This window comes from Thunnus maccoyii, chromosome 10 (genome assembly GCF_910596095.1).
Source record: "Thunnus maccoyii chromosome 10, fThuMac1.1, whole genome shotgun sequence".
Taxonomy (NCBI): Eukaryota; Metazoa; Chordata; class Actinopteri; order Scombriformes; family Scombridae; genus Thunnus; species Thunnus maccoyii.
This window is the reverse complement of record NC_056542.1, coordinates 7,028,373-7,056,277: the sequence shown is the minus strand read 5'-3', so window position 1 is coordinate 7,056,277 and position 27,905 is coordinate 7,028,373. Positions and strand designations below refer to the sequence as shown.

The 27,905-nt window shown below is 40.2% G+C and overlaps 1 protein-coding gene across 6 annotated transcripts in view; it reads right to left on the bottom strand.

Moving 5' to 3' along the window:
* Positions 1-27,905, bottom strand: part of znf385d (zinc finger protein 385D) — a 116,153-nt gene that overhangs the window by 39,864 nt on the left and 48,384 nt on the right. For 5 of the 6 annotated variants that reach the window (XM_042423350.1, XM_042423355.1, XM_042423352.1 and 2 more), the window contains one exon: positions 205-312. In XM_042423350.1, coding sequence (XP_042279284.1) covers positions 205-312 — 108 coding nt within the window. Of the gene's footprint in view, positions 1-204; positions 313-21,137; positions 21,322-27,905 lie in introns of all 6 variants that reach the window. The other variant, XM_042423353.1, reaches the window with a different exon arrangement.

Genomic DNA, 27,905 nt, shown 5'->3' with positions numbered 1-27,905 from the left:
CATATTGGTTCTCTATATTTATAAAACATGTCCAGCTCTAACAGAACAACAACTATGTGAAAGAAAACATGGCTGACATCAGAGTCTTTGGAGGTTGTAATGTGGTTGGGGAGTATTTCCTGTTTATTTTCTTTGTGTATCTCTGGCTCTGAAGTGCTCGTGACTTTTGAACTTACATTCATCTTCAGAAGAAAACTTGCTCACCTGTGAGTTGAACCTCAGCTGGCAAACGCTGCAGGAGACGTGCTTCCTCTTGGCGGTGGGAGGGAGGCCGAGGGTGTGATGGAGGACGGCTTTCTGCACCGGGTCCATCTGGAGGACAGAGAGAGACACACACACATAGAGAGAGAGAGAGAGAGAGAGAGAGAGGCTAATTAAAACAGCGCTTAAGCGGACCTGCAAATCAACTTCACTCCTCGATCGCTCACTGTGCAGTAAAGAGAAAACAGGTTGCCTGGAGAAATACCCTTTGATTGTGATGAACGCAGGCCGATAGGTTTATTGCTTTCATCTCATTAAAATAGTAAAGCTGTGTAAAAACAGAACCACATGCATGGGGCTGATGTGTTTTTGACGTGATTTCATGAAAACAAATCTGTTTTTGATTCTGTTTACGGCCGACATGTTTTTCAGCGAGAGGTTAGATTTCATTGTTCGTGGTGAAATCCGCCATTCCTGCACTGAACTCAAATTGCTTTCACACACTTTAATGATTCAGAGGAGACAATGCAGCATGTAATCCAGCATAATTCTGTCTAATTGATAACAGCTTCACTGTTTACTGTTTACTCTCCTAGTGCTGTATCAAAGCATTAGATACTAATAATGCTAGTGCAAACTGATCGTACCGCCGCTGCTTCATATTAGAACCATTCAACTGGCGCAACAGGGGATGGCTTTTATTGTGAAGCAGTCACAGAAAATTGTTGGCACTGACTGCGATCATTCATTTTTGGCTTTTTTTTTTTTTGTCAGCGGATCATTTTTTAATTTTCGCAAGAGAGTAACAAGAAGGATCAGCCACAGTGTTGAAGAGCTGCAGGCACATCTCCCAACTCCTCACCAAGGTAACCGACTTCACTGCACCCTGCTCTTATGTGGGAAAACTACTCAGGCTGTGTCATCCAAAATTAAATGACTCACCCAGATATTACACATATAAATAAAATAATAAACCCCGTTCCACATGGCGAGCACACACATTTTCATCTTCAGAACCTAGCCAGGAGTGGTCGTGCTACTGCATTGCTGCACCCTGCTTGTCTGTTCGGTATGTGCCTCCCTCTGTGTGGTGACAGAGCTTCGGGGAATGAACAAACACATCTGCCTCGCTGAGAAAAAGACTCAATAGGCACCACTTGGCTGGGGAAGGTGGAAAGGTGCAGGCGCCGTGTGGGAAGATTAATCCACCTTGACAATAGTGCTGCAGAAAGCAGGCACAATGAAGTTATACTGTAGCTTTCTGTGGATGCTGTTTGGCTGAACTGAAGCTGTTTTCATTATTCGGGATTTCAAAAGCATTTGTGTGCAGGGATAGAAAACGCTTTTTCAGGTATTCATCATTGGAACAAAAGTGAGAAACTGTGGTACTTCAAGAGCAGAGAAGCAGTAATCATCAGTGATACTTTCATATAAAGAAATGTAGAGTTTTTCTATCCTCTTTAAATTCATTTATACACTAGTCTTGTGCTCTTGAACACCACAGCACCACTGGACAATCTTTGACATGATAATCCTGGTTATAAAATGTTGTTTTTTATCATACTTACCATTGATTTTATGTTGATTTTTTTGTGATTTTTATCAGATTTACTCATCCATCCACCAACATTTAAACTGACAAATCTGCTTCACTTTGTACTTAATGACCCTATAAATAAAAAAAAACCTTTCTTTCTACACATCAAAGAGAGAAAGTTACATCTTTTATCAAATACACTTGTACAGTCTAATGCAATCCAATGCCATAGCCCTTTAATAAACACTCTTATAATGTTTAATTTTTGTTGACACTGTGTCAGAGAGGAGTTGATTCAACCCTTTCGTCATTAATGAGGTTGTAATTAGTGTTAGTACTGGATTATGCTGAAAAAGTGCTTCAGATATTTTGACTGTCATTCACGTTGGCTATGGGCAGGCGGTAAAATCCGGCAAACAAACTCCAAAAGAATCGAGGCAGGAAGGCAAGTAATCAGGTGCAGGTGACAGCAAAGGCTGGAACGCTACAAACGCTTGGCAACATAGACAACCTGGCAAAGACTCGCTGAATACTGGTCTCCATATACAGTAAAAAGCGGGACTGACTGAATGAGGAGCAGCTGGGTAGCCAGGTGACGGGGTCAGGTGATTTCTAGAGGAGGGAAACTCACGCAGGGCGACTAGAGAACAGGTGACGCAAAACAAGGAATGGAAAATTTCAGAATATACATAGTTGGACGAGGAGAAGAAAGAGGCTGAAGATGGAGACTGTGCAAACGACACTCTGTTTTGGCTGGCGGCATCCCTGCAGGCAAGTCAGGGTGCCACAAACAGCTTAGACGCAGGATGACCTGGCTTAGAGGGATGGGTGTTGGAGAAAGATTAGAGACAAACTGGAACCAAAGTTCAGAAAAGGCAGTGAAGAGATACTGGCTATAAGAGAGAAAAATGACGGGCTCTGGCAAGGAAACTTGAAATGAAGCAGACTCTGAGAGTGAGATTGATACAGGCTCGGACTGATGGACACAAACAGGGCTGGGCTGAGCTACAGTGAATACAGAAAGGTACAGAAGCAGGTATGGATTCAGGTGGAGAAGCAGAGACAGGCATTGGATGAAAAGCTAAAATTGGGTCTGACTGAGAGGACAGTTTCTGGTTCAGGCAAAGAAGCAGAAACAAGTTCAGGCTCAGAGACAGAATCAGGATCAGCCAGAGGAACAACGGGACGTATTGCTGATTTACTGCAGGGCTTTGAAATAGATGGCTGCAGTTATACAGTACGCTCCCAATATTATTTTAACTTTGACATTAGATTTTATGCCAAAAACCACAATAAAAATGTATATTTCTTAAAAGAAAGGCACAGAGGTATTCTTCAGAGTTGCACTGTAAGTACAGACACACTTTAAATGGGACATATACATTTCGAGGTCAGTCAGGACAACAAGAACAACCTCAGCAACAAAGATTATGGATGGATGGATGCGCAACAAGTTGATGTCATCTTGTCGGGAAAAAACATTACAAACAAAGCGTTCAGAGCAGACTGAAGCCCTGGCTTTGGTCTTGCTGGGAGCATTTCTACATACATTCACCTCAAGCTTTGAGTCTATGTCTATGTTTATATAGACATCTGACATCATAATGGCATATAAATGGCAGAAAATCACGGGTAAACAATGAGTTTAAAACCTTAAATGATCTATGCCAATAGTCATATAAATTTTATAAATGTCTTTTATCACTTTTATCTTTTTCTTCTTTTGACAAAATGTGAAGTGAGTTGTAATTTTTAAATGGCTGAATTTTCATTTATTGAATCCAGTCAACAATATCTGCCAAGAGGAAATCAAAATCTTGCTACAATAAAATGTTCTTCTTGCAGGAAAACAATGATGGCCATTGAGCTGTCGGAGAAGTGAGGGAGTCTCACATGAATCACTCGCAGCGCATAAGTTTACAGACAAAAAACCAGTATCACAAAGTTGTCCTTGGAGGGTGTTTTTAGACACTTATGATCCACCGAGGCACGCAACATAAAAGGTTTTGAGGAATGGCATTGTGTTTAAGCACTGCAGCAAATTCAGTGCGTGTTGACAGAATATGTATAACCCAAGACTGGTGCTGGTCTGCAGGAGGATTATATGTGTTTTCAGTAGGGTGTGACCCAGTTGGGCATCAAACTTACAAACTAAGGACACGTGCTAAATGCTCACGCTTTGAGCAGATTCATTTTTAAAGTATAGGAGTACATACAGCATGTGGAAGGAGAAATAAGACAAAAATAATAGCTGCACTAATCAATGTTTTTACGAACAATGGGTCAAATGTGTAACGTGAAAGGACATCATCACAAACTCTGCAGTCCCCCTCAGCTCTATGGAGTGTTATAGCGATTTGTTTTGGTTTTACAGCCCACAACTTTACTATTTTAATTCACCGCCCTCATCTTCATCATTTCCAGTTTCCTGTTCTCAGCGTTAAAGCTCTGATAAATTCACTGTATGCTACCTGCCCAGCAACAAACAGCTTACAGACACAGTTAGCTACTAGCTGGTGAAGGAAGTAGAACATCTAGTAGCTAAAAAAGCCGGATATTTCCCTCTGGAGTTGGTGTAAACCAGACTAGAGCAAGAAGAAGAGTGAAATATTGGACTAACATTCATCAAATGACCAGAAACACGACTCTGAATGCTAATGTTGCTGCGAGTCGGTGTCAGTGTTGGGTTTACATATTGTTCTGCTTCCTCCAAATCACCAAAAAATATCTATTACTGCAGCTTTGAGGTAAAAACTATTATTTAAGAGGGTTAAGATTGGTTGGTTGATATACTTTGGCCCTAAAATGAAATGAATGCATTCAAAGTCAAATAAAAGTCTCAAACAGAATTGCTTAATGTGGAGTAAACATGGTGGGAAATACGTTTATTCTCTTTATTGCTGAGAGCTAGATAAAAAGATTGCTACCATTCTCATGTTTGTATGCTAAAAATGAAGTTTAGCTTAGCATAAGCTTAGAATAGCACAGTCTTTTGTGCACCAATGTGCAATATGATGTATATTTGTATATATTTGATTTCGTCTCTCTCTTATTTTCCTTTTATTATAAACTCTAATTGGAAATGGAGATCTAAGAAGCCAAATTTCACTGCCTTCAATGTTGCCATGTGCTTTGTTGCTGTGCATTTGACAATAAAACCTCTTGAATCTTGCATCATAAAGACAAACTGGGAGCAACAAAGTGACTTCCTGGAGACTCTGATTGTTGCCTGGCAACCTTATGGTGACGATAAGACTCCAGGAAGAAATAGTCTGGCACCTAATCTCCTGTAAAAATGCAAATTGAAAGCATGTACGCTTTGGTTTTTGTACAGATTACATAAACGAGATGCAACGTATTAATTTGTGAGCTTCAGATATGCTGGTAGATGAACCCAGCCTCATAATGAATGGACAGATGTGAGAGTGGTACCAATTTTCAAAGTATATTTCCCAAACTTTCCCAAACTATTCCTTTAGTTATCAGGGGTTATCACAAGTTATAAGGGATCATCAACGAACAGAGAGAAGATCCCGCATTGATAAAAGCTTTTACAGCTTTAGCAGCTCTGAAAGGAAGAATGACCTAACACACCTATTCAACTGCAGGAGAAAAATGTGCATACATTATTGGCTTTTAATGGAAAATACATTTACAGAATACAGTACGTTATTGAAAAAATTAAATGTTTTAAATGTACAGCAGATTGTTTTAAAGTAGCTGATGTCAGGTAGGAACCTATAGACTATCGGAGGTGAAGGGTGCATATTCATATAATTTTCATCTGTTCTTTTATTGCATTGATTTCTATTTGACGCGCAGCATTATGAAACACGCTGCACTAAATGTGTCGGCGGTGTCAAAAGAGGTGGAAGCAAATGAGGCCCACTTCAACAGCTGAAATTCATTAGATGATATACAGTGAAATGTGCAGCCTGGCACCGAGATCAGCCTTTCACCCTGAAAACACTGAAAACTCTGCATTACGTTACCAGAGCTGGGACTCTCCTCTGCCTTTGCCCTGACACACTTTGCTGCTGAACTGGAGAGAGAGAGAGAAAGTGTTATGCAACATTCTACCTTTGTACTGTAAATCTCACCCAAGTTTTTGGGAAGAGAAAAGAGGATGACACATGGAGTTGGCAAGGCTCGCTGGCAGGGGAAACACTACAGCAGAGAACCAGACGCACTGCAGCCTGCTGGGAAACTGGGGCCTGAGCTCTGGAAAGCTAACACCAGTTAAAAACATCTGGGCCACGAGAGAATGGATGACCTCTTACTAGAAACACGCACTGGGCTAGAAACATGTTATTTCACCCTCACACAGATGCTGTGAAATGAATCTGTAGTGATGAGGCCTCATGAAATGGTATGTTCATGCAAAATGATCAGGAGAGATTTTGGTGCTTATTCATGGAAATGTCATTAATCACTGGGTATAAAATTATTTGAAAAGGGGATTGAAAACTCTGAAATCACTCCATTATTATCTATTCTTGGCAGTGTTGTTAATTTACCCACAATTCAGCAGTGAAATTCCACCATCTCCCGTGTATCTTTCCATGTATCTTTTTAAGAAATCCCCCTATCATGTACCATTTTATTCCCTTGCTGCACTGAAACATGATGTGTTTATGCCTCGTCTGCAGTGAGCAGCTGCAGTGCCAGGGACATGTTATTCCCCGAGCACTGCTCCCATCAGCCACCCACTGAGCCACACACTCCACATGGGCCACGCCTGCCAGGGTCGGAAATGTTGCCGGAGCAAATGTACCACTACACACATATAATCCATGTGCAAACACACAGTACAAACACCCACACACGCCAAAGCGTATCACATATGCCCATTTTCAAGCCTGCAGCAGCATATAGTTCACTATCTCTGCAGCAAATTCAGTGTCATATTATAAATCCCTTCCTAAAGCTGTAATATGCATTTTTTTTTTCCTCAGTTGGTCTACTTCCAGCCTCAACACTTGTCAATCATCTTGATGAGCTGTCTGTCTTGAAACAGCCTCTCGCCTGAGGCTGAGGTAACCGTAAAGCTACCACAGATGCTCAGAGAGCAGATGGTGAACATAGCCAATCTGCTATTAAAGAAAAAAATGTTTGCAGTGCTTTTGAATAGGTCTTGTACTCGCGTAAACATCTTTAACACTATCAAAAAAAGCAGTTTCAGGTAAACATGGAGAATCTAGGATCTTATATAGAGTCTACAGGTGGTGGAGCTTATTTATTATTGTAATGTAAACATCTTAATGTATCTTTAAACAGCTTTCCTTTCTGTAATTCTGGTTGATCTTGCCCAGTTAATGTGTCCTTCTTCTTCATCTCACGTTTTTAATCATGTTTTTTTAAGCTCATTTTATGTTTTCCATTTTTTTAGACACCTTTATGCAAAATATTACCTGCACTTTCCAATTATTCATTGTATTTGCTCCCTTTTAGGGAAAATGTGTCATGGTTAATGTATCGTAACAATATAAGAAAATCTATTTTTTATTTCACCGCGCTCTCTGTCTGTGTGGGTGTCTCCTTTCATTTGTCTGTCTGTCTTTGAGTCCCACTGATGTGTCTCCGTCAGGGGAGGCGTCGGCGGCGTGTCGACAGCGAGGGAGAATAAGCAGGTCATTCGCTGGATACTATCTGACAGCCCACAGAAGGCCTGTCCGTCTCAAAGTTCAGCACAGCAGCCACCGCTGACGCTTCCCCTGCTCAGCGCTGCCAGATAATGTGACAGGACAAGACAGTGATGAGCTGAGATGGCGGTCGAGACTGGCTGACTTTTACAGCAGCCGACTGATAAAAAGGGATGAAAACACACACTGAGTACTATCTGCTTTGGTTGCACAAGACTTAGTGTGCCAACCTTTTGTGATATGTGTTCGGATGAGACAGAAAGAGTTAGTATCAAACAAACAAGCAGGATTTAAAATACACAACAAAGCATGAAATAATCAATTATGTGACATTTTGGTTTAATTCGGCTGTCTGAACTCTTTATGAGGAGATTACAATCGCTTTGAAGAGGCAGTATGTCACATTTTTACTGCCCTACGGAATGAAATGACTATAATACAACTGCAGGGGGTGGACTGATCAATACCAATAACTCAATGTTTACGTGGCCAAGTGCTGAGATTTCTGGCTTTGAAACCAAAACGTTTTCTGAACTGTGTTTCTTTTTCTTCCTCTTTTTCATTAAAAAAAAACAAAAAACGCTCAGATGCATAGTGAAGGTCAGTTATTTTCTCTGATAATCAAGGACAAAACACTTGGACTTGCTTTTCACTCTAAAATGAATCAACAGTCCGTAGTGAATAGTGAAATGGGTGAATTTTGCTTAGTTATCAACACAGAAAATGATGCTTTTCCATCTGTAACTCAAACTTTTCAATTATGCATGTGAGTATATATACATAATTTATGTGATCCAACAAATTACAGAATATCTCGGAGGTGTAAATGTGATCTCTTTTATGAGCAAAACTAGAAGCAGCCATTCTGGTTTTCAAACCCAACCAATTTTTTGGAGAGAAATAGAGATATTTGATTGTTTATTTTTTCTCCATAAATGTCTGAATATCGCCACAAGTATTCTAAACAAGTCCGTATATCTAAATAACAAGACGAGTCATTTGTTTATGATTTCTAAGATGACTGCTCCAGACAGGACTCATAGACTCGAGTGTTTTCTGATTTGTCATGACTGTAGTTACGGTCGGGTTAAGATTGGGCAACTCAAGCCACTTGGTTTGGGTTAAGAAAACATCTGAGTCATGGTTAAAACAAACTAATGCTGGTAGGAGATGAGCCCACCCACCTTCCTCCTTTTGCAGCAGTAATAACAGCATTACACTATTTCAGCCTTTGCTCCTCAGTGATAAAAGTCAGTATTCAAACGACCAAACGAAAGGTTGCTTGTCAGAAAAATAAATACGGGTCATTGTAAGCATTTCAACAAATGGGCAATGCCATTTTTCTGGTGAGGACAGTCTAAGTTTGAAGGGCAATGAGACATGACACTATCTGGCCCACTGGTTCCCATCCTGGGTGTTGGGACCCCCCAAAGGAGCAAAGGGATAAATCTGACGGTCACAAAATGATGACATTCTCTAGCCCAGTGGTTCCCAGTCTGAGAGTCAGGACCTGCCAGAGGGACAAGGGATGAATCTGACGGGTCACGAGAGGATTAACAGGATAGGACAAAATCAAATACATGTTTCTTCTGTACAAAATTTGTTTGTTTTTCTGACTTTTCTCCAACAATTCCCTCTTTCTCATGAAACAAAAAGACAATTTGAGAAGACAAATAAACTATCCTTAACTGATCACGAATTATTGACATGTTATTATGCTTTGTTTTAAGAACACAACGGCCAAAAATGTTTTGAAATTAGTGCTCTAGGCCAATTTATTTGCACAGGAACACTAGTCAACTTCAGCTGTTGCTTATTACATGACTTGCAGTTTAAAATCAGCTGCTGATCAATTATGTGCATTGCAAATGCTGCCAAAACAATTTACAAGTCCATGTTGTTAAAATGTATTGTTTATAGTGCTTTATTATTAAAAGGAAGAAAAAAGAACTTGGGAAATTCATCTCATCTGGTCGGGCATGTTGGTGTCCATATTTGATTGAAAGCATCTGGCAGGTGTTACATCATAGGGGACAAGAGACAAAGAAAAAACTAGCTACATGTCATGAGCAGTGTGTTGTTAGCAGTGATACTGAATAGAAAGGACAACACTAGCATCTAACCAGACAGAAGCGACATTTTCAGGTATGTTTACATGCTGTTTAATGTGCTGCAGTTTAGCAGCCAATTAGCTAGTTAGTTAGCAGTTAGCAGTGCTCTTATCCTCTGTGAATGTTTGTTTGGTGGCTCGTTCAACAAGCTAAAGTTCGAGACAAGATGTGTGTTCGTGTTTGTAAGTTAGATAAAAAGGAGACTTTTTTGGCATGCTCAGTGTGACAGTCTGCTCTGCCTATCATTGAACGCCACATTATTGCTTTGATTTGCTGTATCGAAATAAGGTATCCAACTACGTAGATGGATAGCTAATTGTTTTAATAAGTAGGGGGCGCCATCATAAATGTTTCCCTTTTGGTTTCTGATTTTTTTTCTCAAAGGAGAACACAGGACAAGTGATTTACTGAGCAGATATGTAAGCTGTGGCAGACAAAATGCAATTTAATTTATCAGTTGGACTTTAAGGTAGATAGGAACAATTGATTTTTTAATAATTTTTTTATCCATTTCTTTTGTTTAACACCAATAAGAAAAAAAACCCACAGAAAATAATGAACCCGACTGACAAAAAAATACTTCAGAATTTCTTTGCAACAGCAGCTTTCATGAAGACCTAGTGACCTGTCGTAAAGGTGTGTGTCATATTATTATAAATGTGTAGCGCTGGTGTATAGCACATAACTGTCCAACAGACGCTTTGTGTTATAATGTTTTATATACAGTGCAGGCTATATTTGAAATATGTATGACTGAGAGGCATATAGTGTTTATACTGGGTGCTCTCTTCACATGCTCGCGAGGCGCTGAGGAATCTAGTCTGTAGTGGTAACAAGGTATTTAAAATATACATTTATATTTATCAAAGTACATATAGAAGGAGAGAATGGTCAATGGGGGGCTCCACGGGTGAGGTCTAAATGTGCTATTCACGGCCGCCAGCCTCGCTTACTATTAACTAAAGTGGGATGAATGACCTGTCAAATGTAATCCTCCCCACTATGTGTCTCCCAATTACCTCCACCGCCTGACCCAGTCCGTTAGTTCATCATCAGCCGATGTTGTAGATTGTTGCCACACGGGAAAGACTTCAGAAATTAGCAATTCAAATCCGAGGGAGGCTTTCATTGGCTTATAATGAGCGAGAACAGGCTTGCAGGTGTTCATAAAACAACACAGAGCATTATGACATAGGAGGAAGGTAAGCAGGGAAAGTGAGTGACCACCAAAATATGAAACCAGTGAATTTATCAGGGAGAAAAATGGGGATTTCTTCTTTTTTTTGTGATCAATTTTGTATTGTTTTATATCTGAAATTGAACATGGGTAAACAGCATGTCTGCTACAGTACATAGTCAAATCCAATGATGCATCCATAACATCCACATGTATGTTCACAACTTGTGAAGGCAAGTAGCAAGAGCACGAATCAATACATGCGAACACATAGTATACATACAGTGAATGGCAACTGCAAGAAAATACAACATGAGAAAAAAAGTACAAGTAAAAGTAATATTCTAGTTAACCCCCTCCTATCTACTTATCTTTAAAGAGGACATATGTTATGATGTCAGATATCTATGTTAAACATAAAAAATAAAACTGTCCCTAAAGTAAAAAGCCAGAGCTTCAGCCTGCAATGTTACCTCTACTTCCTCATCAAACTGACATAAGATCGTTCGCCCATGCCGACAAATGGCTGTCCGTTTCCTAGTCTCTGTTGCTAAGGACTACAGGCCGTATACTTTGTCCACTCATATATTTCGGATCAGATTTGGGCTCAAACATGTACGGATGTATTTGAGAAGTTGACATTTTGAGTAAACAATTAGAAAATGAAGTGAAATCCTACTACTAAAAGCTAAAACTGCCTGTTTCAGACAGAGGCTGAACCGAGGGGCTGCATAACGAGCCAGTATAAGAGTTTTGAAAGCTGTAAATCATCATAAACCTGGAAATGTGAGTGTTATGTCCTCTTAAAGGTCTTGTAATGTAAGCAGACCATCTTGTCCAATGATATCTTTTAAATCAAGGATGCCCTTTCTACACTCATTAACGATATTCGGTTGACCACCTTCAAGTATCCGCTGTATCTACTGTTGGCTTTAAGTTACTGCAGCTGTGGGAGCCCGGCACTAAAGCACTAAATCCGGTGTGTAACCTTTTCAGTCATAGAGTGAACTAATGTGATATTTATTTGGAAATTATATTTTAAAGTGTGCAATTCTGTGCAGGATAATAGGTGTAATGACTCCAACAGACACACATATACAGTTTAAGGAAGAAAAGACTGATAGATAGAAAGACGAAAGCGAGAGATTTGATTGTTGAGCGCTTCACTGAATAGGAAAATTCACCGTCTGTGCTTTGAATGAAATTCGTAAAATCTGCTTCTGTCTTCCCCCCCCCCCCCCCCCCCCCTTTCATATTCTAATAGTTTTAACTGAGTTACTAAAGATCTGTTTGATCTCCCTCAAACTTAAAGCTTCCTTCGCAAAGCCCTTTGGGGGAAAAGTCTGTTTCCACTCGATGATTACACTTGTTTGTCTGCTTTCCTTCGGGTGGGCGGTTCAGACTGAAAGAGCTCTCTTGTACATGATACTTAAACAAGTAAGTGTGTCTGCGAAAGTGCATTGTTCCTGTTTATTCCTTCAGTCCACTTAGTTATTAATATATAGAATAATGGAGAACTACAAAGGATGTCAGATAGACTGTTCATTTCTTTTAATGCTTCTTCATATGAACACTCAACATGTCTTTTAAAAAAGCAAGGTTGCTTAGTGATGGGAATTAGGGACTGAAATTGCAGAATGAAGGCAAAGAGACAAGGAAACAAAAAGAAAAGGGCTAAATGGATGCATTTTATTGTTCGGAAGGTTGAACATTTCTCTCTCCTTGTTTTTTTTCTCTGTGTCTTTATTCCTCTGTGAATATGTTCTCCGCCCTCTTAACACTAACCATCTTCCAGTTCCTGACAGTCTCCTCCTTTTCGATTTCATTCTCCATTTTTCTGTGACCCTGACCTTTTTTTTTTTTCTGCATTCCCTTCCTTCCTCCCTCTGCTCTCTCTGCACATCTCTCTTGCAGACACTGTGTTTTTCCCCAGGTATGAATGTTCCTTCTGCATTTCCCCATTGCTCTTCACCGCTGACCCCCCTCACACCTCTGGGCCCCATCAGGATGAAATATTGAACTGGGAGAGCTCCCTCAAGGTATTTGGCAGCCTCGCACTCTGTCCCCTGTCTAGCTGAGATGAAAGATAAAAATGTAACACCGTAACCCCCTTCTGCACCAGGTCCTCCTATAACCTTAAAGCGTCACACTCTATTCAGCACCATCATAGTGTTCCAACTGCCCGCTCTTATGGTGCTAATAACGGCTATAATGCTACCACACAGGCTGTTTAAAGTAATAATCCATGATATTTTGATCTAATTAAATGTCCTTTTGGCTTCTCTCTCTGGCCAATTGATATGAAGCAACCTATCCATCAGTCTTGCCAGTCCAGTGAATCAAAGCTTTTACATCTGCTGTTCTAAAGACTAAGAGCCAGATGTACTGAGAAAATGCCATTTTGCAAATGTGCTTTGCGGTTTTCATTGAGTTTGCACGTGTGTGTGTGTGTATATCCGTGTGTATCCTGGGCTGTGCATGGTACAGCCCTTCAGGTGCCATCTGCGGAGTGAAGGAGAGCTCATTTGCCCAGTTGAGAGGTGGGATTTCTATGACATCACTAAGCTCAGAAAATATATGATACTGTATAACCTTGATTGCAAAATACAGAACCAGTCAAAAGTTTGGACACACCTTCCCATTCCCTTGAATGAGAAAGTGTGTCCAAACTTTTGTCTGGTTCTGGATTTGCTTTGACCAACTCCTCTGGATATAAACTGTTGAAACATTACTCATAAAATTGTGGTATTATAATCTTTAGCTTATATCTGATTATTAAAAGGAGATGAAGCGATATAACAAGACAAATAAAAGATGCACAATGCATACACAAGGCACTGCAACCAGGTGGAGAGAGAGACTGACGGAGTAGCAGAGGTTCAGAGCAGAGCAGGTGGAGGTGGAGATGGTATTTAAATGGATGTTAATACTACGGTGAACACTCACTTAAAGGGAAACTTCTGGATTTTTCAACCTGGAACCCTATTTTCCCACCATTTTGTGTCTAAGTGACTAATGGGGACAAGAATTTTTGAAATCAGTCCAGTATTGAGCGAGAGCGCTGAAACCAGCAGCCGCGAAACGAGCTGCAATGTAATCCAACGCAAGGAACAGTGCTGGGCTGTGAAGCCAATTTGACATAGCGGCCAACTGTGTAATTACAACGTCACATGACACTATTGGGCCCAAAAAGACTTTTTCCCCATAGACTTACATTGGGAAAGAGATGTCCATAAATCACAACCCCCGTGAAATGACTCGTCTCACTATCAGAATTTGATCGGTTCGGTCTGATCACATTTCGAAAGCCTAAAAGAGCCGCACGATTGAATTGTTTTATCCCCATTCAAGTTAGCCGGAGGGCTAAACCGGAAGTAGCCAGTGAAAGTCACCAAAGCGCTTGCTCTATGAGCCCAATGATCCCAGAGGATCGGAGTAATTTTATACGCAGAAGTCGAACTTTTTTAGCTCCATGCGCCACTGAGCAACTTTCACAGGAATGTATGGGGCCCCGCCTCCGACGCTGTATCCAGTTCTCTTTATACATCCATGATCCAACGGGGCAATTGTGCCCCATCAATATATGTCCACTAAAAGTGCTTGTATTTGCCACTGACAGGCTCAGATTGTTATTATAATTGTTTGACAATATTATGGAAAGGACCGTACAGAGAAATAAAATGTTTTTCTTTACCTTTCGCTTGATCTGGTCTGTTTGTTATTGTGTCTAACCAAGTCTCGCTCAAAGAGAAGTCTCGTTCTGAAACATCGTGAGAGTTGTTAGTATAATAATTGTTAGTTACAGCTCTAGTTTCATACTGCAGTGGACTGAAACATGAGTAAATCCATCCATTATTAGCACAAAGTTTACATAAAAGTTTGCATATTTTGAGTTACTTCTTCCTTCGCCTCAAGATTAACATATTTGAAATGCATTTAAATTTTGACTTAATTGAAACTGGTTAGAGGTTGGTTTTTCCTCTTTCATAAGATTCTCTTGTGAATCAATTTGTCCCACCATCTCTAGCTAACAGGATAAAGTGCTTTCACAACACCAGCAAAATAAAATATAACATTAAAGACAAACACACCTGTGTCATCTGTAAATGTGTTGAGTCAGTTGTGATTGACGCTGCAGGCAAACTGAGAAAAAACTGCTGCCTGAGAGCGAGTGACTGAGACAATAGCTAAAAATGAAAGGAGTACCATCTACAAAAATGAGAACTTAAACAGTAAATCCACCTGTTAAACTCCCACCCACAATTTTGATTGACAGGTGAAACACCGCCTTTATGACACAAAACATAGTGGATATGGAACATTTTGTTTTGGGTACCTGTGCTTAAAAAATAAATATATTTGGGTTTTAACATGGACTATAATTACCGTTAGAATAGTGCAATGTCAGGATATCTGAAGTCTTTTTGCATATAAATTACCATCCGTTGGAGCAGTGAAATTCAAGCGGATGGAGTTCGATCGCGTTTTTGCTAAATTCCCTCACAGGGTAATTTCTAATCCATCATTCTATCAAACCGCTTCAGCTACACCCACAGGATGGAGGGGAGTGTCTCAGTCATGACAGGGTTCAATAAAAACTAAGATTAAACGATTTATCTTCTCATAATATTCCACCATGAATATCAAACAAGGCTGATACCGTGGTAATGAGAGAGGAGCCTGAGGAGCGTGGCCATCTATTGGATTTCCAAAATCAATGCCCCCAGATAGAAAAATGCATGAGCCACCTGCAAACACTGAATCTTAACAATGCAACGTACACGCTGTATTCCCTGTAACATTCCTCACAGGCCCTGCGGGGCTTCAACTTTCTAATCCTTCTTTCACTGATCTCGGTGTTCTTTAGCTTTACTTAATGCAGGGAAAGTTTGCTGAGCAAGCATGCTCTTTATCAACACTCACTGCTTCTCATTTATTCAGTTATACATATTTACGCATACTACAGTAAAGCCTCATAATGTTAAATACTCAGCGCTTATGAGCTATATTTGGGGACCTTCTCTTGTGGTTATTTGCTCTCATCAAACTGCAACACAATGACACTTAGATTTTCCCAGGCAAAGCAGGAATTCAAACCACTGACTTTCAGCCTAGTTTCTTTAAATCAAAGGCAACTGTCACCCTCTTATTGGAGCTTAGCTGCATGACAGATTTACGGTGGACCCTTGTTTGAATTCTCAGGGCGCACATTGGACACATTTATGTAAGCTCACGAGATTTTAAAATACACTGCTTATGAGAAGAAAACATATGAGAAAGTTTTACAGAGAGGAAGTATCACTGCAGACACACAGGGTGTGTCCGAAGACCTCGTACCAGAGGCACGCGGTCGCTCGAGCCCCAGGCTGCCTCATCAAAATGACGATTTAGTCCTAGGAGTCTGTCGCTCTCGTAAATCCCTGGGTCAACCTTGTCTCCATGCAAAAAGACACTGCTTAATTCTCCCTCTGGGACTGATGTGCTTTTCATTACAGAACCATGGTGTTGCAGGTGCAAACTGCTCGCTCTCCAGCTGGTTCTGCTTTGACAGTGAAACATGGTACAGCAGGAGGTTAACCTTAATGCATGCACACACAGTTAAGGAGGGATGGATGTCACAGACGGAGCATGTTCAGCTCTGGGATACTTAGAGACAGCTGTCTTTAAGGGTAATAGCATGCAGTTAACCAATTCTCATATGTGTGCAATGTGCAGATTGTTATAGTTTCGATTATATAAACATTTCTTGGAGGCAGAAATGATCTCCAGTTGAATTAAACCTCAATGGGCAAAGACAAACCACAACTTTTCTAGCAAAGTAACATCAGACTCAGGCCTCCCATGAGACAGACTGTCGACATAAGAGAGGAAGAAGATTAAACCGTGAAGGCAGCGCTCTTCATTTAAGCTGATAAAATTTAATCGTGCTGCCTGAAGTAATTTAGGTTATCTAGTGAACTTAGTTGAATATCTAAATTCAACGCAGCCACAAAATCCCAGAGTCATCTAGTTCAGTGGTTTCTAACTTTTTTGGCTAGTAATCCTGAAAGAAAGGAATGTTGAGTCATAACCCCTTCTCTCAGGTTGTAAATATGTATGTGTTGTGAGCAGTTAGACCAAAAAGTGATACTTCTTTCTCAGATTGTTTCATTTGAATCATTTTTATAGGCTCCAAGGGGTAAAACCACCCAATATTTCACATTTTTGCAAAAAGACTGAGGGAAAATAATAAAAAAATCATCATAATGTGTGACAGATTGTTGTATTTTTGCTATTTCCAGTCAGATTTATCTTTATTTATCTCAGATGTAGCAAGTCAGTCAGTTATTTGTGCTACATTTTTAAATCATGAATTTCATGGATGTAAATTAATTAAACGTCAGTGCCATTTTTTAAATATTACCGGACTATTCAGCCATACTGTTTGCTTCGACCTACAACGGATATGTAGATGTCTACGTGCAGGAGGCAGGATTACTCGTGGACCAATAATATAACGTTTATCTTCCTTTACTGTGGAGGATGGCAACAATTGTGCAGTCTGGAGAACGCTGTAACTCCAGTGCAGACGAACTTTTCGAGTCCACACCAGAGCCAGAAAGCAATCACAACTATGTGTACAAAACAGAACAAGAGAAATTAACTGCCACCTACATAGTTCCCGTAGCAAGGTAACATTACCATAACAAATTATCATTTATCTGTAATTATCTCAACACGACTTACATATTAAATAACATGGGGCATAGTAACAATAACAGTACCAGTACTACATTCATTTTGTGTCCGTAGGCAGTTCCATTCAAGAGATTTACACTCAGATTAAACATACAGTTTCACATATGACACTTTTCATAGACGTACAAAACACATCAAACAGTCATGACAATCATACATATCACATTATATCCACTGGATTCAGATCTCACTTTGCAGCACACTGATTTTTGTTTAGTAACAGGATGGACTGATGTATAAAAGAAATCTTCAGCTTGTTGTGTTTAAATTGAGGTACTGTTAGCAAGACTACAGGTGGCGATACGACCAGGTCCTGAGCAAACTGGCCAAGGTGCTGGAAGGGAGCAGAGGTCATCCTCCACCAGCGGACCATCACATTCAGTTTGTCAGAGAAGGTTGGAGCAACACCAAGAATTCCACTAGGGATAGTTCCCGCCACCCAGGATTGGAGAATGAGGGTCTAGTTCCCCAGTGAGATCACCAACACAAGCCTCCACCCGGACATAATAATGTGGTCCAGCGGCGCCAAGACTGTGCTCATCATTGAGCTAACTGTCCCATGGGAGGAGGGTGTAGAATCTGCCTCGGAGAGGAAGAGACTGAAGTATTGAGATCTTGCCACTGAGTGCAAGGAGGCTGGTTGGAGAACCATCATCTAACCAGTAGAAATATGATGCCACTGCTTTGTCAGTATATCAGCTGTTCACCTCATGAGGAACATGGGAGTAATTGGAACAAACAAGTGGAAGGCCCGAAAAGACCTGGCTGAGGAGACTGAGAGGAGCAGCTTTTGGCTCTGATTGAGGAGAAAGGACAAGTGTTGGAGTAACACAAGGGCTGGCTGCAGGGGGTGGCAGGGAGACATCCCTACAACTGCTCCGCCACCAGGAGACGTTCCGGGTTTAGATTGGTGGTACCCAGCTGACGACTGCTGAGCCAGGCCATACTACAGTACAGCATGATATTCTGAATAACTGATTTAAAAAACAGTAAAATAATCTGGCTACTGGCTTCAAATGATCTGAGTCTATGAAGAAAGTAAATGTATCTGCTGTATCTTCTTACAAATAAATTCTATATGAGGGTTGATAGAGTGGCATCTATCATAACAAGAAGAGACTTGCTTAAATTCTACATAATGGATTGTCACTGTCAGAAGGAGGAAGGTCAAAGATAATTTCTTCTGTTTTATTAGTATTGATAAATAGTCAGTTAACATTACACTGGTACAGTCTGGGGTCATCACTGTGGCTATTTTAAAAGAAACTAGTTGGGCACACTGGTGTTGAAATCTTCAGTGTCCAATGTAAACAACACAGGTGAGCTAATGCAGCCTTGAGGTGCTCCAACATTAGTCCTGATCGGAGAGGAAAGTGTATAATTTACCTTTACAAGCTGTGTTCTGTTTGTGAGAAAAGAGTTGTACCAGTAAATGAAGTTTGGATTGAACTGCAACTGAATCATTTTGGACAGGCATGACATTTTGGCATATGTTTTATGTTTGTCGAGGTGTTGGGTGATGAGATGCACAAGTGCAACAACTGCATCATCCGTGCTGTGACGTTGCTTGTAGGCAATTTGAAAAGAATCCTGTCTGTTATCTATTGCTTTATTGGACCAAAATCTTTTCCAATGATTTCATAATAACAAATGTAAGCGCTATTGGCTGAAAATCATTATACTCTTTAAGGACATTGTTTTTTTAGGAGACATTTAATATGAGAAGTCTTCCAAGCTAGTGGAATAGTACGAGTGTCTACGGACAGCTGAAGGATAGGTTGCCAGACAGGGGCCAATTCCCTGGCAAAGGATTTTAAAACAAGTGCACTGCTTGAGTCAACGCCAAGGGCTTTCCTTGAGTTATGCTGGAAGATGCACCCGACTTCATCCACAGTAATGACAACCCTATTTGCACAAGTGGGGGTAATGGCCTTAAGTACATCTGCACATTTCTCAGAGTTGTCAATGGAGTCAAAACAAGAGAAAAAGCGATTTAAATCATTTGAAAACACAAGTTCATTGTCGGTCACAATAGGTTTGTTCAAAGATGACATTCCTGTCATCCTCTTCATAGCGTCCCAGTGTGTGCGTGTTTGGCTTGCCTTAGTTTCTTCTTTAAGTCCTTTTCCAACTGTTCGAGTTTGGCGAAGTTTTTATTTTTAAATTCCATTTTTCTGGTGTTGATATCTTTAGTCACATACGATTTCTTATTTGGGTAGATCTTTATCTTTTTGGTAGGAATAAATAGCTGGATATGTAAATTAATAGAGTCACTTAAATCATCTTCAATTTAATTGATTCAAATTCCTCTGGAAAATCAAGGCAATATGTGCTGTTTTCACGTGTGGAGCTGTTTCAGCGTTTGCAGCCTCGTTCTTCCTTTCTAAATCTGCACAATGTAGTGCTGCATGCCATGCTGTGTTCATTTGGGTTTGTTCCCTTTTATATGTTTTTGAAGAGGGACAATTTTCAGAGGCATCTGACATTGAAGTGCAATCCAGTGTAATCTAATTCAATAAAATGTCGTCTGACAAAACAATTTCAACTCAATATGTTCCATATTATAGTCTTTTGGGGAGCTTTAACTGCATCTCACAGTTAATGCTGAGTTAAAATGAATGAATGAATTCCAAATGTAGATTCTTTTGTGGGATCGAACGTGCTGGGTCTGCACTGGTCCAAACTGCCTCCGGGAAGTAGCCATGTACTCGTACTCTTTAAGTCTGACACTTACAAAAGCTCTTGCCCTTCGCCTGCCTTCTCAGCTTCAATTGAATTAAAAAGTCACTTGAGTACTGTGTGACAACGTTTAGCTTGCTTTAAGCAGTGCAGGTGGTGACTGACGGACACACTGACGTACAAGCCCGTATACTCCACTCGAACTGACTCGGCTCGGTTGCTGCTGATACTAATACTGGCTCTCATACATACTTGCTACCCTTGACACTTCACGTACATCCCAAACAGACCAAACAGACCACTAGGGGGCTTCTGGCCTCACCAGATTCATTCATGTACAGTAAGTACGAGTTGGTAGGTTTGTCTTTATTTACTGTAAAAATAATATGCATGTAGCATTAACACAATTATCATAGTAAGTATCACACAGCCTAATATTTTGGGATTATTATGAAGCATATTTGCTTTTTCTTCAACACAATACCCATGCATACTGTTAGTGTGTCCTGTGCTCTGGTGGCTTGAAAGTGCACAACGCCCAATACTGGAAAACTCAAAATTGGTATATTATCACTGGTATATTAAGACTACACAAACACTTGCACTTCCCAGCACTACTCACAGTCTTCATTATTGTCATCATCATTCATTACAGCGTGTCAGCTCAGTCAATCTCTATTTTTAACCTAACAGCATGTGGGTAACCACAGTTATATGCAATAATGAACCTAAACTGTGAGCATCCCGACCTCAACCGAGCTTTGTCAGCATTATGATAATCTGTTCAACATTTGTGGTCATGAATGCAAGATATAAAAAGACAGTTTTTCTTAACGGAGTCCGGTGGTTTTCTTCCAGCAGATCAGTTTTAAACGAACTGGTCACATGATGAGGTGAAGGTGACAGTTTAGATGAACCTCAAACCTCGAACATCTCATAAAGGCAGTGCTTTCGCTGTTGTTTACAGGAGTCCAGTCACTTTCTGTGATACGCTCACAAACCCAAAGCCCCATGAACTAAAACACACATTGCTGTTGTTATCTACTACATACCTTTAAGGAATCTCAAATTGAGTAGTATTCCCTGTTTTAAGATGACCAGATGGGCAGTTAAAGATGAAATACGTCTCCAAAGAACCCCAAGCGCATGACAACACCATCAAATAAGCAAAAACAGATTGCTCCTGTCTTCCATTTCTATCTTACATCCAAGCCTTTGGCGTGCAGAGAGATCACACTGAAACACAGGAAGGAAACAAAAATATATCACCGTCTTTTGATTTAAAACCCAGTGTTCATCAATTATCACACTGCGGTTGAAATTTCACAATATTTTGACACTTAAGGGAGCTTTGAGAGTTGTAACAGTACCAGTAGGTGACTCAGACAAGGAGGAGACACTGGACTACAGCATCAACTCTGCTACTCTTGGGAAGCTGGCACCAAGCACCTCCATAAAAAATCATCTTGAGCTCCCCACTATTATCTCTGCATTCCACCGGAGAGAGAGCGGTGAGCTGGCAGCTATCCAGAGAGAGTGAAATATTATCGTGGGAGAACACATCAAGACGAGCTCCGCCAACATAAAGCTTCCACTCAGTTCAGGGGGTTAAAAAGCCCCAGAGCACGAGCTAAATGATAAGGGCCGTTGTGCCGGGCATTAGATAGATACACAATCCACTCCAGTCCGGCAGGTGTGACTCGCTGCAAGGAAGGCGACTGGTATTGCGGTGGTCCCACTCACCCCGGCTTTGATCGTTCCCCGTCGTTTTGTGGGCTCGCATGTTTACCCCAGGAATACAATTTATAGAGTCCATTAGATGTTTATGGGACATGTGTAAGTCGAATGGGAGTCTGAAAAACAGCCCTGACTCACCCTTTGTTCTTTTTTATTTTGAGCCATTCTTTCTCATTTGAGAGTCAACAACAAAATAAATGGATGAAGCTATAGAGTGGGAGGGCTGGGGCTGGATGTATTTCAACCACTGTAAATTCCTATTTTAATGCTTTCTTTTAATGATGTCCTTGATGTTCCTCCACATAGAAACATGTGAGTCTCCTGGATAATTCAGAATCTATAGGGGTTAGATTAGATTAGCTATTTCTGAAGTACAGTACATGTATTAAATTGATCACATATGCTTGTTATGAGCATCATTTTTAATGAATTCAGCTTAAAGTAGAATTAATATATTTTTTGGCCTCTTGGGGGCAGCAGAACAAGCAGTAAACATAACGTCATATGGCAAATGTGTTAGCAAAATGTCGCCTATTTACACATCAGCGTTCACTTAAAGAGGTGTTTCTGATGGAAGTAAGTCCAGCAGTCTCCCTCTGATTCAGTTTTGGTCTCCTGAGGAAAATATTTGTCTCTTTAGCTGCTAAATGCTCGACTATGTTCACCAGCTGCCTGCTACTGCTACAGTGAGCTGAAAGATGCTAAAACGTTTCATTGAGCTGATGGGAACTGCTGAGTTGGGTGATAAGTCTCCTTTCAACACCCGTTCTCAGAAATCGAGTTTCGGTAATGGTGCCATCTTTAAGTACTATAACACCGATAAGCTTTAGCCACCATTGCTATGGGGAGGAAGCAGGTAAGAGCTGTAGTAAATTCAGAACACTTTGTTGGGATTAACTGAGGTCAAAACATAGTTTACAATAGTTGCTGAATTTATTTTACACTGACCCAGAATCCAAACTGATTCAAACTGCTGACTGTATTATCATCTCTACAAAGTGAACTCTCCACCTCTCGCTCGCTGCGAGTGGCACATGTGCAGAATTTTAAGCTCAATGATTAGACGTTTCCTATCAATATGCACCTCAGAAGTCGCAGTTAACTTCTCTCCTCATTGTTTTTGTGTACACAGGCTCGTATCTTTGATTCTTATCGAAGAACCAGACATTTTGCAACACAGCTGCTCCCTTTTTTGTACTTATGATTCAAGAGTTGGCACAGTAGTTTACTTAATATTTTTTGCAGCAATCAAAGAAATTTGCCAATTTGAGAGTCTTTATTTTTTGAAACAACTTGTACAGCTGTGTTGATATCATCTGTTGCCATTTTTCTGTTGCTATTTTTATGGATATAGCTCCGTAGCTTGCTACACAGGAGGTAAAGTCTTCAATTTCAATCTGGCCTACAAAGCTCAATTATTTCTTCGACCGGAGGAAACAGCCATTAATGAGCGCAACAACAGACCTATTTGAATCGCTGAACAAATCTGTTTGTGGTGATTACTTTGGAAGCGTTCCAACTGTCTCTCACGTTACATCATCGATACAGAAAATGAACAGGCCTTTTACTTCCAGAAAACCCGGATGCCTAAAATACCTCCTCCTCCCACCTCGCAGCTCACTGTGTTATGTGCTTTCTCAAAGAGCACATTTCCATTACAGCCATTGATGCTAACGTTGACTTAGAGGGGGTGGGCACACATTGAAATGGACTGTGATGCTTTTGTGAGTGCAGACTGAGGCCTGTGTGTCACTGCTGCTGCAGGACTACAAAGCAATTTCCCAGCGTGCAGATCTGCACGCACAATCGATAAATCACATTCCTGATTACTTTGCAGGGGGAAATGGAGTTTGTATTGTTTCTCCAAGACAAATGTAGGCTCCAGGCAAGATAGATCTTATTTTCAGAGCCAAAGAAAGACAACCCCAACACACACACACACACACACACACCTTCGCCTCCACACGCCGCCACCCCCCCCTCCCTGCTCTGTTAAACTGAAACTACTATACCCCCCCTTTCACTTTTCTCTTTCATTACACTCCAAAACTCACCGGTTCCTGTTGAGTTCTCTTTCATTTTTTCCCCCCTTTTTCTTTCTGGTTTTCTCCATTTCTTTCAAGGTGGCAATTTCAATAACTCCTCTGCGATTGAATCAATTGAAAGTTGCAGAGCAATCCCCAAAAAAAGTTCTTCACGGCTCACTCTCTTGTTTCTTTTACTGCGAACTGGACTCTTCGCCCCGCAAAGTACTGCAATGTGCTATCCTCGACGCATCCAAGTGTCCCGATGTTTACTCTCAAAGCGGGTCAACAGCAACACATTGTGACACATATGTTTTGGTTAAAAAGTCAAAACTATTGAGGAATGATTAAATTTTTGTGATTAAGTTCCTTGTTTTCATCTCAGTTAAGGGATTAAACTGCTTCTCTAATAGTTGAGGAATTCTTCAGTCTTTCACCCAACAGCAACAAGCGGATGCAATGAATCATGACTTGTTTTTTCATTGTTGGTCTTGACTTCATTGTAGCTGTCCTAAATCCTTATTCTGACCCTGGAGTGAAACGAGCTAAACCCTGAATCTGTTCCTTAATTATATGAAAGCGAGTGAGGAATGTTAAAGCGGACGAGCCAGAATTTCTTATTGCAAAAGTTTTGATTAATGTCAACTAAATATATCACTGATATATTTATCTATCGGACAATCAAGAGTGCTGATTAGAGTGTTGGGCTCTCTGACACAGTGGAAAAAAGCCCCCAACTCTAGTTTTTAAGCATATATTGTGCAATATATTAAATTGCAGATGACTTGGAGAGAAAATAACTAATTCATGCTCACAAAATCTGAGCTTGAATAGGTGCTGTGTGAGATAAACAGCTGTCAGTACATAGACAATGCTTTTGTTTTGATTTTGGACAGAGATGTGGATATATGTCAAAATGTTAACAATATCATCAGTTCTATTCATTTCTGCATACGAATGATCAATTCAAGAGCGTGAATTATGTAATGTGTGAACACCATTTAGTAATTAGTGCACACAAATTATTAATTTGAGATCATGTTTTGTTAATTTGTGTATTTGAATTAGTTTTTGTTTTTCTCCATGACTCTGACTCCGACTGGCTCCGTAGTTTGTGTCTAATCCAGTGAACAAACCTACCAAAACCAAAATTGAGATACTTCATCGCATGGATGCAAAAATCCTGTAAATCTAAAATGATCCTGCTGAGTGAAGTGAAACATTACCCACAACAACCAAATACAACAAAAGATTTTAAAGCTTCCTCTGCAGATATTTCGTTAAAATGTTATGTCGGTATATTGTTATATCACACGTTTCTGTCTTTTACAGCTGGCAGATAGATGACTAAATGAAGATGAAAAAAAAAAATCAAAAGGTCAGTAAGTTCTGCTCTCGTGTTGTTAAGGGTGAAGGAACAGAAGCATACCTAAAGTAGCTCATACACCGCTCAACACCTGGGAATAAAAACAGGATCACTACATGTTCCAATCCTCTCCTCCGCTCTGCTCTGCACTACATCATCTTGTTTGTCTAAAAGCTCCTTTTGAACTGAAGTCTCCTGAGAGACCTTTTTTTTTTTTTTTTTTTACCCCCTGTGCTTCTGTGCTCATGTAGTTACATGCATGATGTCTTTTTTTATGTCCTGAAGCCACATTTTTTTTGTATGCCTCACTGAGGGAAAAAGAAAGAAAGAAAGAAAGCAAGAGAGAAAGAGAGAGAGAATGCGGTGGGATAACAAACTTCTTCTCTTTCCCTCCGGCCAAGAACTTCTGATTTTGTCAGTCACTCAGCGCAGAACAAGATTGCACAAAGGCAACAACAAGAGACTTTGTTGTTAGTTCCATTTCATGCAGGTGTGGACACGCGCACACTTTCAATGTTTACTGTTTTCTTTTCCACCACATTTGAAAAAAAATGCCTATAATAATGTGAATCTCGCCAGGATGAAGTGACTTCTCGCTGCTGCAGTGCGTTAATGGAAGAACTGTCATCATCATCTATAGAATCATTGGGTATTTTTTTTGAATAAGGGAGCATAAATGTTTATTGGGCCCCGGAGGCACGTAAGCAAATCTGACCTCATCTCAGCAGATACAAGTGTGTTCTTTCAGTGGGAGTACAGATGGAAACCAGCTTCGTCGTGATCTGTAAATCAAAAAATCTGCTGCACTTAATCGAACAGCTGTTTGGTCTCTGTGCACAATTAGAATCAGAGATTTGCAACTTCTAATAAATTGCTTGATTGAAGCAATATCGTGCATATGCAGAGGTGGAAAGTTATTTACATACTTCAAATGCAAGTATTTCCATTTGTGTAGCTTTATACTTAAACTCCACCACATTTCACAGGAATATATTGTACTTTATACTCCGTGTTTTACATTTAACATAAGATAAGCTTATCAAATATAACCGATATCATCATTTTTCTGTTTCTTTTTCTTCCGTCTGTCTTTATATCCTTATCTTTTTCCCTTTAATCCTTTTTTTCCCTTTTTCCTTCCTTCTTTTAGATTTCCAATCACCTTCTTGTCTTATTTCCTTCTTTCTGTTCTCATTTCTTTCCTCCTTTAGTTGATGTGAAAGCAAAAAAAAAACTCCTAGTTACTTCAGCTATTTTACTTTTACTTGTACCAAATGTTTTGTACTTGCACTGTTTATATGATTTGTAAAACATCTTTTCCTACACAGCAAGCCACCCGCTGCATGACACCTAAAGTGAAACCTCCTCCTTTGTTGCTCCCTTGAAACCAAACTTACATGAGTGATGAAAGCGTTGCAAAAAAGGGGGCTTGTGTAGGCAGCATAACAGAATGTAGAGCAGCAACTTGTGTATGAACCCTTTTATAAAGCTTCTGGTAACGTCTCCTGCTTTATAAGTGCACCACATTCGGCTGGTGATTAGGAAACCTCAGAGAAAAAGTTTGCGAGAGAGAGGGGGGAAACAGAAAAAGGCTGAGAGAGAAAATCAGAGGGTTGAAAAAGCGGGAAGCGGCGCGCGTCTGTGCGACAGAGAGCGAGAGGTGATTACTTTGTGTTAATCTAGTATCAGCTTTCCACCATTTGGAAACTTCCCAGTGCATTACTCATTATCTGTTAAAGACAGATTAGACGGGGCAAGAAAAGGGACGCAGTATTCCTGAACTTTCTCATGAAACTCTCATTGCAGAAACAATCTGTCTTCTCGTGGGTTATCTGGGTTTTTCTCTGTGATGTCCCCGATTTTTTTTTTTTCCCCCCACTTCAAGTGCGTGTTTTTTTTTTTCTCACTCTTCTCCAGCTGTGTGCCATATTTCAACCTTCCCTTTCCAGCAGACTTTAAATTGAGCTATCCCCGTAATTCAAAAGAAAGACACAGAAAAAAAAAAAAAAAATCTTTTAGGCTTTTATCTGTCAGGGTTTTACTTTTTTCTAGGAGTCATCGTATTTTTTTGATGACCTTGCTGATTCGAACCGCGCGAGGCCACATATTTCCTCATAATTACTTTCTACTTTCAAAAAGAAAATCAATAGATCCTTACGAGTGTACACATGAGTCCTGGTACAGTAAGTGCACATCGGGTGAGTGCTCCATTTAAAAGGTAGCGCCTCACCGGTTGCAAATCCAATAAGGTCTGTGCAGCCACATGCTTCCGTTGCATTTCAGAAAGCTGTTTGTATGGGTTATCAATACTGAAGAAATGGCCAATCAAAAAGTATGTCTCTGAGATGTGACACCTCTGTTGAAAAACATGCGCTCTAAAGGGATTATTTCACATTTTAAAATGTGAAGGAATGTTTTTCACATTAAAATAGCAATAGATAAATAGTATACCTGTAATGTAATAAGAATGGAAAAGAGGAAGTAAAGAAAAACAAGACGACAGGAAGAAAAATAACATATTCGGTCCTGCGATGTGCCTCCGGTCGTCTGTTTTATACATATAATTAAGCAAACCCGAAACCACGGTTACAATAACGAACGTGGTTTGAATGACATCAAGTTAAAAGTCTTCACTTACAAGAACATATGTAAGCTTTTATGAGTCAACATATTGCCCGGTCAACCTCATGACA